The sequence below is a fragment of the Carcharodon carcharias genome, chromosome 1 (genome assembly GCF_017639515.1).
Source record: "Carcharodon carcharias isolate sCarCar2 chromosome 1, sCarCar2.pri, whole genome shotgun sequence".
Taxonomy (NCBI): Eukaryota; Metazoa; Chordata; class Chondrichthyes; order Lamniformes; family Lamnidae; genus Carcharodon; species Carcharodon carcharias.
This window is the reverse complement of record NC_054467.1, coordinates 65,212,071-65,229,141: the sequence shown is the minus strand read 5'-3', so window position 1 is coordinate 65,229,141 and position 17,071 is coordinate 65,212,071. Positions and strand designations below refer to the sequence as shown.

General features: G+C 41.7%; 1 protein-coding gene across 3 annotated transcripts in view; it reads left to right on the top strand.

Annotated features, from left to right (window-relative positions):
- nr3c2 (nuclear receptor subfamily 3, group C, member 2) overlaps positions 1–17,071 on the top strand; it is a 386,614-nt gene that overhangs the window by 282,408 nt on the left and 87,135 nt on the right. For 2 of the 3 annotated variants that reach the window (XM_041196272.1, XM_041196345.1), the window contains exon 5: positions 5,003–5,323. The exons of the other annotated variant lie outside the window; for it this stretch is intronic. In XM_041196272.1, coding sequence (XP_041052206.1) covers positions 5,003–5,323 — 321 coding nt within the window. The remainder of the gene's footprint in view (positions 1–5,002; positions 5,324–17,071) is intronic. 3 annotated transcript variants of the gene reach the window in all.

The following is a 17,071-nucleotide window of genomic DNA, read 5'->3' as shown; positions in this document are numbered from 1 at the left end:
TAGTTCCATTGGCCATCTGCTTTGAAACATGTGTTTTCATTCTCCTGAAAAAATTCCTTTTCATCATCAGGTAAACCCTCCCTTCCTAAAACGGTAATGTGTGACGACAACATTTGTAAAGTTAGGCTTATCCAGTATTTTATTGTACTACAACATTTTTTAAAAGCCTCATACTTAAGTATTTGAATTGGGTGACAGAGTGGGACAGCATGCAGTCCTCTTGCCTCTGGAACTTTGCAGACTTTGTCTTGCCTTTCTGTTCACGGGCTCTATGAAATGAGTTTGGACGGATTTAGCTTAGCTTCGACTGGGTGTGGGCCCACAATATAAAACTGTCACTAATTTGACACAAAATTGGCAATGTTCTGCTTGGAGACCATTAAGATGGCTATTGCGGGAAATAGATATGTCATAAATGTGCACTAACATGCCTTGCCTTGAACTGTACAGGAATATGCTTTAAAGCAGTGTTGTATTAAAATGTGTAGAGCTTATTCATAAGTAGTATGACTTTATATTGAGATTGCTTGAGTAGGAAAACTCTTAATAAAAGCAGCAGTGTATGTCCTATGGGCAGTTTGAAGCAGTCCCATGGCAAAACTGTGAAATCACATGAGAAAACATTTTGGCAGGAAACTGAAAAAAAACAGGAACAATAACTGCTGCCAATAAGATGCCTCTAAATTTTAACTGAAAACCCAAAATCACTGGCACTCAAAAACAGAACCACTAATGAAAGCATGATACTTTAAAACCCTGTTCTACCATTATTTTAAAAAAAAATTATCATCCACAGTCTTGCATTAACATTAGATTTTAACATAATATCTAAAATAATCTTGTACAAAGCAACATTAGAATTGCTGAGAATAAGTTTTCAGTATCTGCAGAAATAGGTGGTGACTAAATATCTATTATTTGTATTACATTACAGTATCTAAATATTTGAAAGATAATAGTGGGAGATTCTAGGGTGCTTTAGGCAGTGTTTTCTCATTAAGTGTTGAAAATTGTTCATTCGTTCAGTGTCCTGTCACTGTAAAGATGTTGTGAAAAAGCTAATGAAATATTGGGATAGATCTCAGAGACATTTGACCGTAATTCAGAATAAATTATTCTATTCTTTTTCTTACTTAGACTAAATTTGGAATCTAAGTGTAATTTTGCAATTTGAACTGACGGGATTTTGCCTACAGAAGAACATAGTGAGAATTTGGATGTGTGTTTCCATGACTTTTCATCCACATTGAATGATGGAGAATGCATCTCTTAAGTTCTGATCTGTAGTGCTAAAAGCTTTCTGTTATGATAGATAATTTCTAAACTAACCTCAACTATGTAGAAGTTTTGGGCACTTCATCTTTAAAAGAGCATTGTTTCATTGGATAATGTTTGAAGAAAGGCCATGAAGATAATAATGAGATAAATGCAAAATACTGCGGATGCTGGAAATCTGAAACAAAAACAAAAATAGCTGGAAAAAGTCAGCAGGTCTGACAGCATTTGTGGAGAGGAAGACAGTTAACATTTAGAGTCCAAATGGGTCTACATCAGAACTAAAGAAATATAAAAATGTGGTGAAATATGAGCTAGTTGAAGGGGGGTGGGACAGGTAGAGCTGGATAGAGGGCCAGTGATAGGTGGAGGCAAAGAAGAGATTGCCAAAGATGTCATAGACAAAAGGACAAAGTGGTGTTGACGGTGGTGATATTATCTAAGGAATGTTCTAACATTAGTACATTCCTTAGATAATATCACCACCGTCAACACTCCTTTGTCCTTTTGTCTATGACATCTTTGGCAATCTCTTCTTTGCCTCCACCTATCACTGGCCCTCTATCCAGCTCTACCTGTCCCACCCCCCTTCAACTAGCTCATATTTCACCACATTTTTATATTTCTTTAGTTCTGATGAAGAGCCATTCGGACTCAAAACGTTAACTGTGTTCCTCTCCGCAGATGCTGTCAGACCTGCTGACTTTTTCAAGATAATAATGAGACTTGGACAGTACTTTATGGGCAGGATTTTTAGGTTGGCCAGTGTGAAATGTGTGCTGAAATACTCAGCGTTGCCGGGGTGGGGGTGGGCGGAGGGCAGGGGCTGACGCAATTGCGGGTGCAGGGGAGTGCTGAATGAAAGCTCCCTGAAGGCAGAGAGCTGTGTCAAGGAGCTGAAGACTTTAGAACCAATAAATAAAGTTTTTAAAACCCGGAAAAAATGTCCACGCATCAGAATTAGTCACCTGAACATAAACATGATAAAAATTCTGTCCGTACAATTTTATTTCTTTAGTTTAATAATGGAAACCTCATCCTGCCCTTGGATGAGGTTTCATCAAAATGCAAAGTCCGCCAGGCAGACTTGCCCAAACGCCAACCGTAAGGTTTGACAAACCATGAAAAATCGGGGACAAGTGGAACTTTAACAACTTTAATTGTCTTCTTAACTGTCAGCAGGCAAGCTTCTGATCCTCGCGTGAGCGCGAGAGGACGTCGGGATGCTTGTCCGATGTTATCTCGCACGATATCGCGTCTGATCGGGTCAGGCCAACCTAAAAATTCTGCCCTATGAGAAGACATTGGCAGAGTTGAATCTTTCTGAATACAGTAGCGATGAGATGCTTTGCAGATGTTTAAAATGCTGAAAGACATAAACAATGTAGATGTAAACTACTACTTAACCTAAACTGTGAAATCACAACAACGGCATAGTTTCAAACTGAGCAAGCTTAAATAACACTAGGGATTAGGAAAATTTTTCTTTGTTCCTACAAGCTCCTACATATTACAGAACAGACATCCAGTGAAAGCAGTTGATTAACTCATTGAATAAAAGAGTTGAATGAATGAATATGTATTTGGATTGAATAGTATAGAGATAAATTTAGACATAATTGGATGATATATGGAAAAGCATTGGCAGGATTGAATGATATTGGGATAACCATGAGCAGGACTAATTGGTATAGGGACAAGTAGAGACTGAGATGTATCCTAAGGACCTAATGGTTTCTATACTACTTGTGCTGAGAATAGATGACCTGTGAAGGGCAGCAGAACAGGGTTAATTTATGGATTAGATAGATATATTGTAGAGTTTCACTTGATTATCTTCTGAGTTTGGGGACTATTGTACAGAAATTTCACTTGGGGCTAAATGAGTTGGGAGGTTACATGGTTTGTGCACGGAACAGGCTTGATGAACCGGCTGTCCTTCTCTTTCATGTTTAAGCCATTTCTTGTATTCTGAAGTCAGCTGAATATTTTGAACCTGTTTCCAGGGTCTCAAATGATCCTTTTTTATATGGCCTATGATACTATTTTGCAAGTACCATCCTCCAAAATGTGGCCATAAAACTCATTGAGAAATCACAGATAGATTTTGGTGAAATTATTGCTCAAATATTATTGTGTTTGAAATGTTTGTGAGCCAATATTTTCATACATGTAAAACAAAAAATGGATTCTTTCAGTTTTCTGGTGCCACACAGTCCAATATAGACTTAGAGTATGCTGAGTGCTCAGTGCTGAGAAGCTATCCATGCCTAGGGTGCAACAAATGCAAGTAATATATTCTTACCAATTGGCCTGCTATATGCTGCACACTGTCAGAGGCTGCCCACAATGCCTGCATGTATGTTTGATGTTCTGCAAGAATCCTTCCTTAAGGAGGAACCATGAGATAGGTGTTGCTCCAAAGGACACCATGCTGTGGCCCTGCATTCTCCTCCCAACACCCCTCCCACCACTGCCCCCCCCCCCACCCCCCCAATCTTCCACCACAAATTTCTCCCAGTGCATTCCCATCTACACCACTCTTTAATTCCATCAAGGGTGATCAAGTGAGTGTAGCACCATGTTCTGAAGTGCGAGCATAGACACTGTCTATTTTTTCTTAAGACTCTGGTTGTTTAGAATGGGTTGCTATGTTCATGTGTCACCTTAAGGGTTTCATAATTTAGTTTGCTGGCTGGCAACTAGTGATATAAAAAGGGGAGATGAAAGAGAAGCAGAATGTCTTAAAAAACCTGCCTACCTACTTCCTTATCACTGCATCTCTCGATTGCCTCTCTGAAACTCTAATGTCTCCTCCACATAGGAAGTCTGAGGGAGATGGTTGTTTGGGAGATGGATCCTCTGCTGAGTTATGAGAGGGGTGAACAAGGGTGGGGGAAGAGATGTGATCAAGTAACTGTGAAGTCAGGGAGAACTCCAGCTGCTTCTGAATACAAAGGAACATTTCTAAAAAAATTCTAAATTAACTATTGGTGGTGGCCATTTTGGGCCACTGCCAGCTAAACAAGCAGCTCAAAATCCATCTTTTTACAATCAGTGGGTTGTCTGTGGAAGCATGGTTCCCAGTTGAGGCACAGCTCCATGTCTAGCTCCTAATTTGGGTCCAAAGATTGGCCAATTAAGGGCAACTTGCATTCCAAAATATGCCTCTGCTTAATTTCATTGTTAAGTACTTACAGTGTTGAACTTGGGCCCGGTGTCCCCTTCAGAATTAACATAAATGTTACTGTGTAAAAGCTTTCAAAGCTATTACAAATGCATCTTTCTTTTGGTGTTCTACCTTTAAATCCTGCAGAGGCATGCAAGTTTGGGCTACTGGTGTTAAGCTCCCTGTGATTGGCCTTCTTGATGCAGAGGCTTGTCATGTAAATTTAGCTAACCCCTGCAGCTTCAGTACGGTTAGGCCATTTTCTTGGTCAGCAGAAGCAAATCGCACTATCTGCAATTTTTCTATACAGCTTTTTGCCTATGCAGCAATTTTAGGATTAAGTTCTCAACCAAAAGTAGATTTAATATCTGTTAGGTTTTGCATGGTTTTCTTGGCTTCAGTGGATATCCACGGGACTATCCACAAGATAACACAGGAAGTCTTTATAAACATACATGTATAAAAGTTTAGAAATTAAATGCAAATTCTGGTATTAAAGCTGAAATAAAAGAAAACTTCCTAATAAAAGGCTTTCTTTAAATTTTCTTCCTCCCTTAGCACGGAAGTCTAAGAAGCTGGGGAAGGTGAAAGGGCTTCATGAAGAGCAGCAGCCACCACACAGCCCCAAGGAAGGGATCACGTTCACTGCCCCTTTACCGGAACCCACAGCAAGCACTGCGCTTGTTCCTAATTTTTCACTTGTGCCACCACACATTAACCCGTCCCTGATCACTATTCTTGAAGCCATTGAACCTGAAGTGGTTTATGCATCTTATGATAGCAGTCAAGCAGACACAACTAATCATCTGCTGTCCAGTTTGAACAGGCTGGCAGAGAAACAGATGGTTCGAATTGTGAAGTGGGCGAAAGGTCTTCCAGGTAGGACTGCAAAGAAATATTTAACTTTCATTTCTATGCCATGTCCATGCCATATTCTTACCTTTTGCATGTATACTAATGTTTATGTTTTTAATGATAGAGTTGCATTTCCCCCCTATATCATGTTACTTTTCAAAATAAAAGAATCTGACTAATTATCCACTAAAATATATTTAGGGAATTTACATTTTAAGCATCAACATAGACATTTATCTCACTACATATATATTATATGTATAAGATTGGACCTAAAAGCAAATGTGTTAAAGAACTTTTGAAATGATGTTTGTTTAAAGTTGTATTTTGAAACATTGAGTAAATGACAGAAGGAACTTAAAGCTATTAGCTTAAAAGGTGATAATCTATTTCTGATTTGCAAAGCTGTGCACACTAATTGTATTTAATTATAAAACATTTACTGAATGTTCAGATAATTTGGTATGAAAAATAGTACTGTCTCACCCTCCCCTCCTCTCTATATGGTATGTGCCAATTAAAAAAAAGACAATGGGCAGAATTTTCTGCCTACTGGGTGGGTGGGCCCGACCCAATCTCCGACTGGCGGGAAGCCGATCCCTGCTGGAGAAGCGGGCCCCGTCACCATTTTAAGTGGGCAGGCTAATTAAGGCTATGTGCTTCCTGTGCGGGCGGTGGGGGAATTCCCCAAATGCGAGAGTGCGCTCTTTCACGCCTGCGCGTGAAAGAGTGCACATCTCCCTGAGGCTAAGTGCTGCCTCAGGGAGATCGCTGACAGCTGTATAAACTTTAAAAATAGAAAAATAATAAAACCCTTAACATGTCCCCCTCATGTGACAATGTCACACGAGATGGGACATGTTAATAAATTTCACTGAAACTTTAATAAACTTTTTTAAACCCTACATGAAACCTCATCCTGCCAGTGGATGAGGTTTCATGTTTTTTCAGAAGCCCACCGGGGCTCCTGGCCTGCCCGCCAGCCTTAAGGTTGGACAGGCAGGTCCTTTAATTGTTTTAATTATCCTGTCAATGGCCTCAATTGGCCATTGACAGGTCAGCAGGTGGACAGCTGATCTTGCTGTGCCCCCACCTTCCTAAAAATTTAAATGGGGCGGGATGACACCCCTGACGTCATACCGCGTCATTTTGCCGTCAGCGAGCGGGCCCCGCCCCCTGCTCGCTGATGGCAAAATCCAGCCCAATGAGTTCACCGACAAGAACAACAGCACTTGCATTTATGTAACATAAAATGTCCAAGGTGCTTACAAGAAATTGAGTAACAAGATACGTATTACCACAAATACACATTGCCCTGAAATTTTTGGGGGGTTCTGCCAGTGATGGATCCACCTGCTGGGAAACTGGTGGAAAACCACTGTGATCCTTTTTTACAGATTTTTGGTGCTTATATGTTAGATTGTCAGAAATAAGAAGGGGACATCAACACTATAATTTTGCATGCTTCCCTCAGACTAGAATCTTTGGGTTGAGCCCCTTGGAAGATTATGCATAGATGTTTAAACACAACAGCAAAGTTCTGAGCTTTGACATCATTTGGTTTAAATAGACGCCCATAGCTGATCCTAATTTCTCTGAATTGAACCAAATTAGGATTATAAACATGAATGGTTCAATTTAAATTAGTACCTGCCCCCCAAACAGTGGTGGGACCATTTTAAATAAGGTGTACAGCTAGATATTTTTGATTTTGTAATTGGCATCTCATTTTCTGTTTTGATGACATACTTCCTAAATCCTAATATCCCCAACTCTCTATGTTTCTCTATGTTTGCTTTTAAAGCTAGTTGCATAATAGAGACTTTCTGATTTAAAAAGGCTATTGTACTAAAACTAGGTATGGTTAGTCATTAATGTATTTTGTGATGTGCTATTCCTGGTTTGTAAAATCCTAGAGAACGTTGTGCTGGGGCAAGCTTTCATTAAAATTAATTTGCTCAAAAGGATTTTGAATTCCCTTGAACAATTCTGCCGCTTTATGAATTGCATTGTTGGATCACATCCCAAAGCACAAAGCTGATAATGAGGGAGAAAAACTTTGATTAAGCCTAAGTGTTGGCAACAGTAGTGAACAACCAGCTAGGTAATGTACTGTGTGAATTTATAGATGGATCTACAAATCATCATGGTTGTTGGCTTTTGTTATTTTTCTTCCTTTTTAAGACCATGTGGTACTCAGTGTTGGCCATATTTTCCAAAGGATTTGTGTGTATATACAGAGTGGGTAATCAACCGATTCCATGTCTGGCTGAATGTCAGCACCCACATTGATACAGTTACAAAATCAAAATACGAAAGATGCTGTGAATCTAGAATAAAAACAGAAAATGCTGCAAATACTTAGCAGTTCAGACAGCATCAGTAGAGAGAGAAAAACAGAGCTAACTTTTTAAGTGGATGACCTTTCATCAAATCAGATACTCTTCTTTGAAATACAGTATATTCTGACTGGAGAAAATGATTTTCAGTCCATCACACCCCAATTAAAACATTTTTTACCTTAATTATTTATTCTTGTTCACAGAAAACCTTTACAAAATTTGCCATTCACCTAAATATTAGCCAAACAGTAATAAACTCCTGCCACTTTCTTCGACTTTATTTCACTCAACATATGGAAAGGTTTAATGGAACAACTTGCTGGCATTTTGTGACCACACAAGCTGATCAATGGTTAGGCCAATGCCAGCCTTTTACAAAACTATTTATAGAGTTCTTTTGAGCCCAAACATTGCATTTCTTAGCAGTATTTCAATACAAAAAGAACATATTTGTGAAAATGTATAACATTACTTTGATTTAATATTTAATATAAAAGTAAGGAGGAATAAGTAACAAAGAAAGGCCAGTTACAGATGGTGGAAAATTTCAGTTTTATGTATTGAGTAAAACAGGTAACTAATAACAATAATTACCCACAGGGGCTGGATTTTCACTACCTAAGAGGGTAGCTCAAGTCAGGAAATTTCCTGACCCGGCAATTGCGCCTCAGTTTATAGTGCCCAGTCACATACAATTTTCGCTCCGGGTGGGGCAGGTGCAGGATAGATCGGGCCCGCTAACCCCGGAAGCAAATCCTAGGTTGCCGAGTGCTAAGGCATGCTGGTGAAAAGACCTGTTCAGTTTTCTGGGACTTTGTCTTGGTGGTAATAAAAGCAGTTAGGCCCTCTAGCCCTCGCCATTCCACCACCACCCCCCCCACATACCACCTCACCTACTCCCCACCTAGACCCCATGTCCCCTCATACCCACCATGCCAGCTCATGCCCCTTCCATGCTCATATTCCCAGCATGCACCATGGACATAACCAATGAGGCATATTATAACAGTGGCAAGGAACTGCTGAAGGAAATTCAGAAATGTTCTTTGAAAAGACTGCTGTTGCTGTTCCTACAATGCTACAAAAGTATCAATCAGACAGATTATTAAAGTATCAATAACAAAGAATCTGTTTCAGATTTCCAGCATCCTCAGTATTTTGCTTTTGTCTTAGTATAACGCAATGATGTTTGTAGTATGATTTTAGGGGCCTGACAACTTCAGTGATCCAGGCTCAGGAGGACTGTTATTATCAGGCATAGAAGCATGAGGCCTATCACAAGTCCAAAGGCTGCACATAACAAACTGGTGGCCTGCCCACAAACTTTTGCTGAAAACAAAAGTATTGTAATAAGTGGACCTCACATTATGCTGTCAGGTTACTGTCAGCTCACTTTGAAACAATGTAGGATTTATTATGATGTTTGTGCCACTCTGCCATACCACATTCATCTGATAATGCAATGGTTTGCATTATTGTGCACTATTTTAAAGTCATCATTTATTTAAAATAATTAAGCTAACAGCTATTAAAGAAAAGAAAATAAAAAATATGAATGAACTAACCAGGGAAAATTGAACATCTGTGTGAAAGTTTAGGGGAAAAAGCTTTTTAGTGCCTAAGTAGCACCTTTCATAACATAACCTCATGTTAGAACCATAGAAAAGCTATTGTGCAGAAAGAGGTCATTCGGCCCATCATGTCTGCGCCGGCCAAAAAGAGAATAAAGAAACTAGCCATTCATTTTAATCCCACCTTCCAGCACCTGGTCCGTAGCCTTGCATGTTACAGCACTTCAGATGCAGATTCAAGTACCTTCTAAATGAGTTGAACATTTCAGCCTCAACCATCAACTTAGGCAGTGAATTCCAGATGCCCACCACCCTCTGGGTGAAAAGTTTTTCCTCATGTCCCCTCTAATCATTACACCAATCACCTTAAATCCCTGCCCCCTGATAATTGACCCCTCAGCAAGGGGAAACAAGTCTTTCCTGTCTACCCTATCTAGGACCCTCATAATTTTGTACACCTCAATTAGGTCACCCCTCAGCCTCCTTTGTTCTAAGGAAAATAGCCCTAGCCTATCCGATCTCTCCTCATAGTTGCAATTTTCAAACACTAGCAACATTCTTGTAAATCTCCTCTGTACTCGCTTTAGAGCAATTATGTCCTTCCTGTAATGTGGTGACCAGAACTGTTCAGAAAATTCCAGCTGTGTCGTAACCAGCGTTTTATACAGTTCCATCATTACATCCCTGCTTTTGTATTCAATACCTCGCCCAATAAAGGAAAGCATTCCATATGCTTTCTTAATTACCTTGTCCACCTGTCTTGCCACCCTCAAGGACCTGTTGACATGCACTCCGGGTTTCTCACTTCCTGTACCCCTCTCAATAACTTCCTGTTTATTGAGTATTCCCTTGCTTTGTTTTCCCTCCCTAGATCCCAAATGCATTATCTCACATTTTTCCAGATTGAATTCCATTTGCCTCTCTTCCACCCACTCAACCAAACCATTGATATCATTCTAGAGTCGATAGCTATCCTCTTCACTATAAACTACACAGCCAATTTTTATGTCATCTGCAAATTTCCCGATCATGCCTCCTATATTTAAGTCTAAATTATTAATATATACAACAAACAGCAAGGGTCCCATCACTGAGCCCTGTAGAACACCACTGGAAACCATTTTCCACTCACAAAAACAACCATCGACCATTGCCCTTTGTTTCCTGTCACTGAGCCAATTTTGGATCCAACCTGCCACCTTCCCCTGTATCCCACGAGATCTCCCTTTCCTGACCAGTCTGCCATGTGGGACCTTATCAAGTGCCTTACTGAAATCCATGTAGACAACATCCACTACACTACCCTCATCAGTCCTCCTTGTTACTTCCTCAAAAATTTCTATTTCGTTAGTAAGACATGATGTTCCCCTAACAAAACCATGGTGACTATCCCTCATCAATCTGTGCCTTTCTAAGATGCAATTTATCCTGTCTCTCAGCTGTTTCCAATAATTTGCCCACCACCAAAGTCAGACTGACTGGTCTATAATTTTCTGGCCTATCCCTCGCACCCTTTTTAAATAATGATACAACGTTCGCTCTGGGACAATGCCTGCACCTAGTGAGGATTGGAAAATGATCCTCAGAGCATCCACTATTTCCTGCCTGGCTTCCTTCAATGCCCTGGGATTCAATCCATCTGGCCTTGGTGATTTACCCATCTTCAAGGATGCCAGTCCCTCCAGTATTCCCTCTCTCACTATGCCTATCGTATCTAATATTATCTTACCCTGTATGCTTCTGGATAACCGGGTGGTCTAGATTTGGCAGTACCACTCTTTTTCTTTGTGGGGACATGTCTACACCGTGCCCATTGAATCTTGTTTTTGAATGCCTCCCGTTGATATGACACAGTTTTTCCTTCTAATAGCTGTATCCAGTCCACCCTCGTCAGCTCACCTCTCAGCTTTGTAAAATTAGTCTTCCCCCAATTTAGAACTTTTACTCCTGTTCTATCTTTGTCCTTTTCCATAATGTTGCTAAATCTAACCATATTATGGTCACTATCTCCAAAATAGTCCCCACTGCTTCTTCATCCACTTGCCCAGCTTCATTTCCTAAGACAACATCTAGAATTGTGTCCCCTCTCATTTAGCTTGTTCCATGTTGGCTGAAAAATTTCTCTTGAATGCAGTTCAAGAATTTTGCGCCCAATGTGCCCTTCATGCTGTTCGCATTCTAATTGATATTCGGGTAGTTGAAGTCCCCAACAATTACTGACCTATTGTTTTTGCGCTCAGAAATCTGTCTACATATTTGCTCTTCTAACTGTGTTCCACTATTTGACGGTTTACAGTACATTCCTAGCAGTGAGGCTGCCCCTTTTTTATTTCTGAGCTCAACCCAGAGGGCCTCATTTGATGCCTCACTTAGTATATCATCCCTCCTCACAGCTGTAATTAATTCTTTAACCAATAATGCGACACCCCCACCTTTCTTATTCCCCTCCCTATCCTGCCTGAAAACTCTATATCAAGGGATGTTGAGCTGCCATTTTTGCCCTTCTTTAAGCCAAGTTTCTGTTATAGTAATGTTATTATGCTGCCATGTGTCTACATTGCCCTCAGCTCATCGGCTTTAAATACTATGGTCCTTGCATTTACATATATACGTTTTAACACTGCCAAATTCCTGTTCTGTACACTTTATAACCTGTGCTACTTCTGCCTTTCAGAATCACTCATTAATTTGTCATCTCCCAAACCCTGCTCTGAATTTACCCTCAGGTTCCTATCCCCCTGCCCTTACAGCACTAGCAAATCTCCCTGTGAGGATGTTCATCCCGGTCCTGGTCAGGTGTGAACCATCCAGCTTGTACAGGTCCCATCTTCCCCAGAACCGGTCCCAATGCCTCAGAAATCTGATACCCTCCCTCCTACACCAGCTTTCCAGCCACATGTTTATGCGCTCAAGTCTCCTATTTCTATCGCTCAATTCACTTATTTCTATACTCACTTGCATGGGGGACTGAGAGTAATCTGGAGATTACTGCTTTAGATTTCCTGCTTTTCAGTCTCCTTCCTAGCTCCTTGAAATCTGCTTTCAGGTCTTCATCCTCTTTCCTACCTAAGTCATTGGTACCAACATGGACCACAACCTCTGGCTGATCACCTTCCGCCAAAAGAATATCCCGCAGCCACTCCGTGACATCCTTGACCCTGGCATCAGGGAGGCACCATACCATCCTGGAGTCATGTCTATGGCCGCAGAAATGCCTGTCAGTTCCCCTAACTAACAAATTCCCTATTACTGCTGCTCTTCCCCTCTTCTTTCTCCCCTCTTGCACAGCAGAGGCTCTGACTGCATTCCTCTGAGTTACCAATGCCCTCACTGGTATCCAAAATGGAAAACCAATTGGTGAGTGGGACCCCAGAGGACTCCTGCACTACCAATTTTCTTGGACTGCCTGGTGGTCACCTATTCCCTTTCTGTCTCTAGCCTCATAAACTGCAGTGTGACCACCTCTCTGAATGTGCTATCCACGTAGCTCACAGTCTCGTGGATGTGCCGCAGTGACTCTAGCCACTCAAGCTCCGAAACCTGGAGCTCAAGATTCTGCAGCAGATGACACCTCCTGTACATGTGGACATCTAGGACACTGGTAGCGTCCACAACTTCCCACATATTACAAGACACACATTCCACATGACCGAGCTGTCCTGCCTTCAGTTTACTTCCCTTGCATTAACTTTATTTTACTTTGGTTTACTTATGCAACTTTATTTTACTTGGCCTCAACTTAACTTTATTTCCCTATTGCTCATGTTTAAATGTAAGTAGCCTCTTCTTTTAAAAATAATATGTTTCTCTAATTGTCAGCTACTTGATGATGCTCCCTAACAGCAGTTTCTCACCAGCCAAGAAACTTATGTTTCTTCTGTGATGTTAGGTGCTAGGTGCTGCTGACTGCCTGGATCAGGGTCCTCCAATTGCACTCTCCTCTAGATGCTGCTGACTGCCTGTCTCAGGGTCCTCCTCTCACACTCTCCTTTACAGCTAATGAAGTACTATTGAAATTTAGGGGGCAGTTTTAACGGGCAAGCGGAGGTGGGTGTGGGGTCCGAAAAGTTATGTTGGGTTGAGATCCTGACATCGGCCCACTTCCAGGTTTTACCCTGTTGGGCAAGGCATTTAAGTTCTCAAATTGGTAATTAATTAAGTGTTGTTTTAACCAAGGATTCGAGCTTTAATAGGTAGTAGATAAATTTCCTGAACTGGCAGCAACTATCCAGGGTCACCGAGGTGAGTGCATGGCGGGAATACTTCTTCAGTGAAACTGGAAAACTGGGAAACCTTAGATCAGTGAAACTGAAGAGCTGCAGCCATGGCCAGGTGAGAGGCTGCTGCTCACAGCTCTCCTCAGTGATTGCTGTCACTGTTTGATAGGTGATTGCCAACTTCTTTGAAGTGCAAGGCAGGTGAACTGACTTCCATCACCTTCAGTTGCACTTCACTGCAGGCAGCATTTACGACGGCATGGGAGCAGCTCTACCTTGCACCTCCGATGAGGCATAAGAGAAGCAACAACACCAACGTCAGCAGCGCTAGCTGTCTTCTCTTCAGTTGCATGCTGCTCCACAGAACAGGGAAGATGGACATAGAGATCCAGCTCCCAGAAGGTGAGACACAGGGTCCACAAGCAGAAGATCAGCTTCTCAACATGTGTGAGCAACAGTGCCTCAAGAGGCTGATCTTGAGGGCAGGTTGATGCTAATATCTGTAGCTGCACAGGATCATAGAACCACACTGTGCAGAAGGGGCCCTTCAGCCCATCCAGTCTGCACCAACACATGAGAAACACCTGACCTACCTACCTAATCCCATTTACCAGCGCTTAGCACATCATAACATTCAAGGCTATGGGCTAAGTGCTCATCCAGGTAATTTTTAAAGGATGTGAGGCAACCCGCCTCCACCACCTTCCCAGGCAGCGCATTCCAGACCGTCACCACCCTCTGGGTAAAAAAGTTTTTCCTCACATCCCCCCTAAACCTCCTGCCCCTCACCTTGAACTTGTGTCCCCTCATGACTGACCCTTCAACTAAGGGGAACAGCTGCTCCCTATCCACCCTGTCCATGCCCCTCATAATCTTGTACACCTCAATCAGTTCGCCCCTCAGCCTTCTCTGCTCCAACAAAAACAATCCAATTCTATCCAACCTCTCTTCATAACTTAAATGTTTCATCCGAGGCAACATCCTGGTGAATCTCCGCTGCACCCCCTCCAGTGCAATCACATCCTTCCTATAATGTGGCGACCAGAACTGCACACAGTACTCCAGCTGTGGCCTCACCAAGGTTCTATACAACTCCAACATGACCTCCCTACTTTTGTAATCTATGCATCGATTGATAAAGGCAATTGTCCCATATGCCTTTTTCACCACCCCACCCCACCCTCCCCTCTGCCTTCAGAGATCTATGGACACACAGCTTCCTGGAACTTCCTCCTTCACAGTGGACCTGCTAGGCAAGAATTGCCAGTGACTGTTTAGATGGCTGTCCCTGGAGGGCCGCCCCTCAGGACTCTGTCTTGCCTCAAGGCTGCGTACTCTTTTCTCCTGGAAGGAGAGAAAGCAGAGGATTATGAGTGTTAATAATGATTTGTGTATAGAGGAGGGAAGGACAATATTTGTGGAGGATAACTGTGAGGCATGGGTGCGAGGGAGCAATAGGATGAGGGTGAATGTGAGTGTTGGCTGTTCAGGTGGGTATGTGAAGTCCCTGCAGAGAGGAATGAGTGGAGCTGGATGGTGTGTCGTTCCGAGGAGTGCTGAACAAGAGAATGCTGGGAAAGTCAGAGTGTGGGGCTTGGCACCTTAAAAATGTTATGCCATTCGTCATTCCACCCTCCTGAGGCCCTGGAACCTCTTGCTGTACTGTCTCCAGGTTGGAGAAACAACACTTCTGCTGCTCATTTCCTCAGGCACTCCTATTCACACTTGCTTGGTTAGAGAGATTGTCCTCTTCCTCACACAAAAACAGAAAATGCTGAAAAATCTCAGCAGGCCTAGCAGCGTTTGTGGATAGAGAAACAAAGTTAATGTTTCGAGTCTATATGACCCTTCTTCCTCTGGTCCTTGAGAGAGCTAACCTCACTGCAACCCCTCACTTCACGTTAGGCTCTCCAAGTAAGAGTGAGCGACCTGAGGGGCAGCCTTCCCAGATCTTCTCTTCATTTTTGTGCTTTCTGCAGCCTCAGGAATCCATGTCCAGTTGGGCCATTCTGACCTCTGCTGGGATCCCATTAATTAGAACCCTTCCTCTGACATAATTGGCACCTCATCATGCCCATTCTCCACGATTGGCTGGGGGATGCTAATGCTGTGGCTAAGATAAAGAGGAGAATGCTACTACTAAGCTGCAGCTGGCATCTAATATAATAATTTTATTAAAATGTAATAAACTCTGCCAGACTGAAATTTCAACTGCAGCAACCTCACTAAATTTCAGATTAAATGATGGAATTTATTAATGAATGTTGACATTGACAAGCAATTAGATTTTTTCTAAATACCATGGTGAAATTCATTTGTGTAGCACCGATTTTAGCAAAGGTCTCATTGAAGAACAGGGTGTGGATTGTGCAGGTAGCACTGCTGCCTGTCCCAATGTATCAATGTAAGTCTGCGTGGCACCACTGGAAGTGATGCTACGTGATCAAATTTCTCCCCCTACAATTTTTTCCCTAGGTTTTTTCCTTCATTTCTTTTGTGGTTTCCCTGTATATTATCCTATTTCCTGTATATTTTACCTATATGTAAACACAAGCAAGAACACGCCAAGATAAGAATAGTAACATTTAAACAGTTCAAATATTTTGATTCAAGGAGTGTGTATGCTGGAAAGCCACAAAGGAAGTAGAGAAAAATGGTTAGTATATAGGAAGTAGTCTTTAAATAGACAATCCATCTATCCATTTATCAGTATCTCAATCATCTAATTAATGGTCTTCTATGCAGAAATGTCACACCTTAAATCAGAATCTTAGGCTTTAACTGTGAATGTTAATCTTTGTGTCACATTTTAATAACTGCATTAAATAACCAGAATCTGTTCAATTAAACATTCTGATGTGCTTAAATATCTGAATGCCGACATTATTAGTCAGGAAGGAGGAACCAACTACCGTGAAACCAATGAACCAAAATACTCAAATGAGTTTTGCAAAGTGGTTTCAGTGGTCATGTTGTTTTCCAATTCACCACACCATATACCACTAACAATTAAAATTACAACATCATTAAAGCATTCTATAATATATATCATGAATTTGTTAAATCACTAAATGTACCTTTTTAAGTATAACCCGCTTTACATCACAACAGGGACTGCATTTCAAAAGTCTGTTATTATAAGACACTTTGCGATTGCCTGAGATTGTGGAAGCTACTATATAAATACAAGGTTTACGCTGTTTATTAAAGCTCCCGAGAGCACCCTTCTCCCACACAGTCCTAGCCCTGTCTTGAGATTTAGGCTTCAGAGTCTGCTTCATTCTCAGAGGTAGCAGTTTTCATCTCCATGTTCCTTGCTGATATTTCCACAGGCTCAAGCATGTGTGAGCCTAGTACTCTTTCTTTGCCTACAATCTGATGTTGGAGGCACCATCCCTCCCTCTTTCTAATACATAGTTATTTTCAGTCACTGTTTGCTGCACCAGGCACTCTGCTATCCTTACTGCAATGCCTGGATCTCCGTTTCTGAGAGTAGTGCCTACTTTCACATAATGATGTCATTGTCTGACAGTGGCAATATGCCGTGCAGTAGGAGTTGATACCGCTTGCTGGTCAGCAGGGATGTAGCTGGTCTGGGGGGTGCTGGTGAGGGTTGGAGCCAAAATTGAAACTACAGGGGGA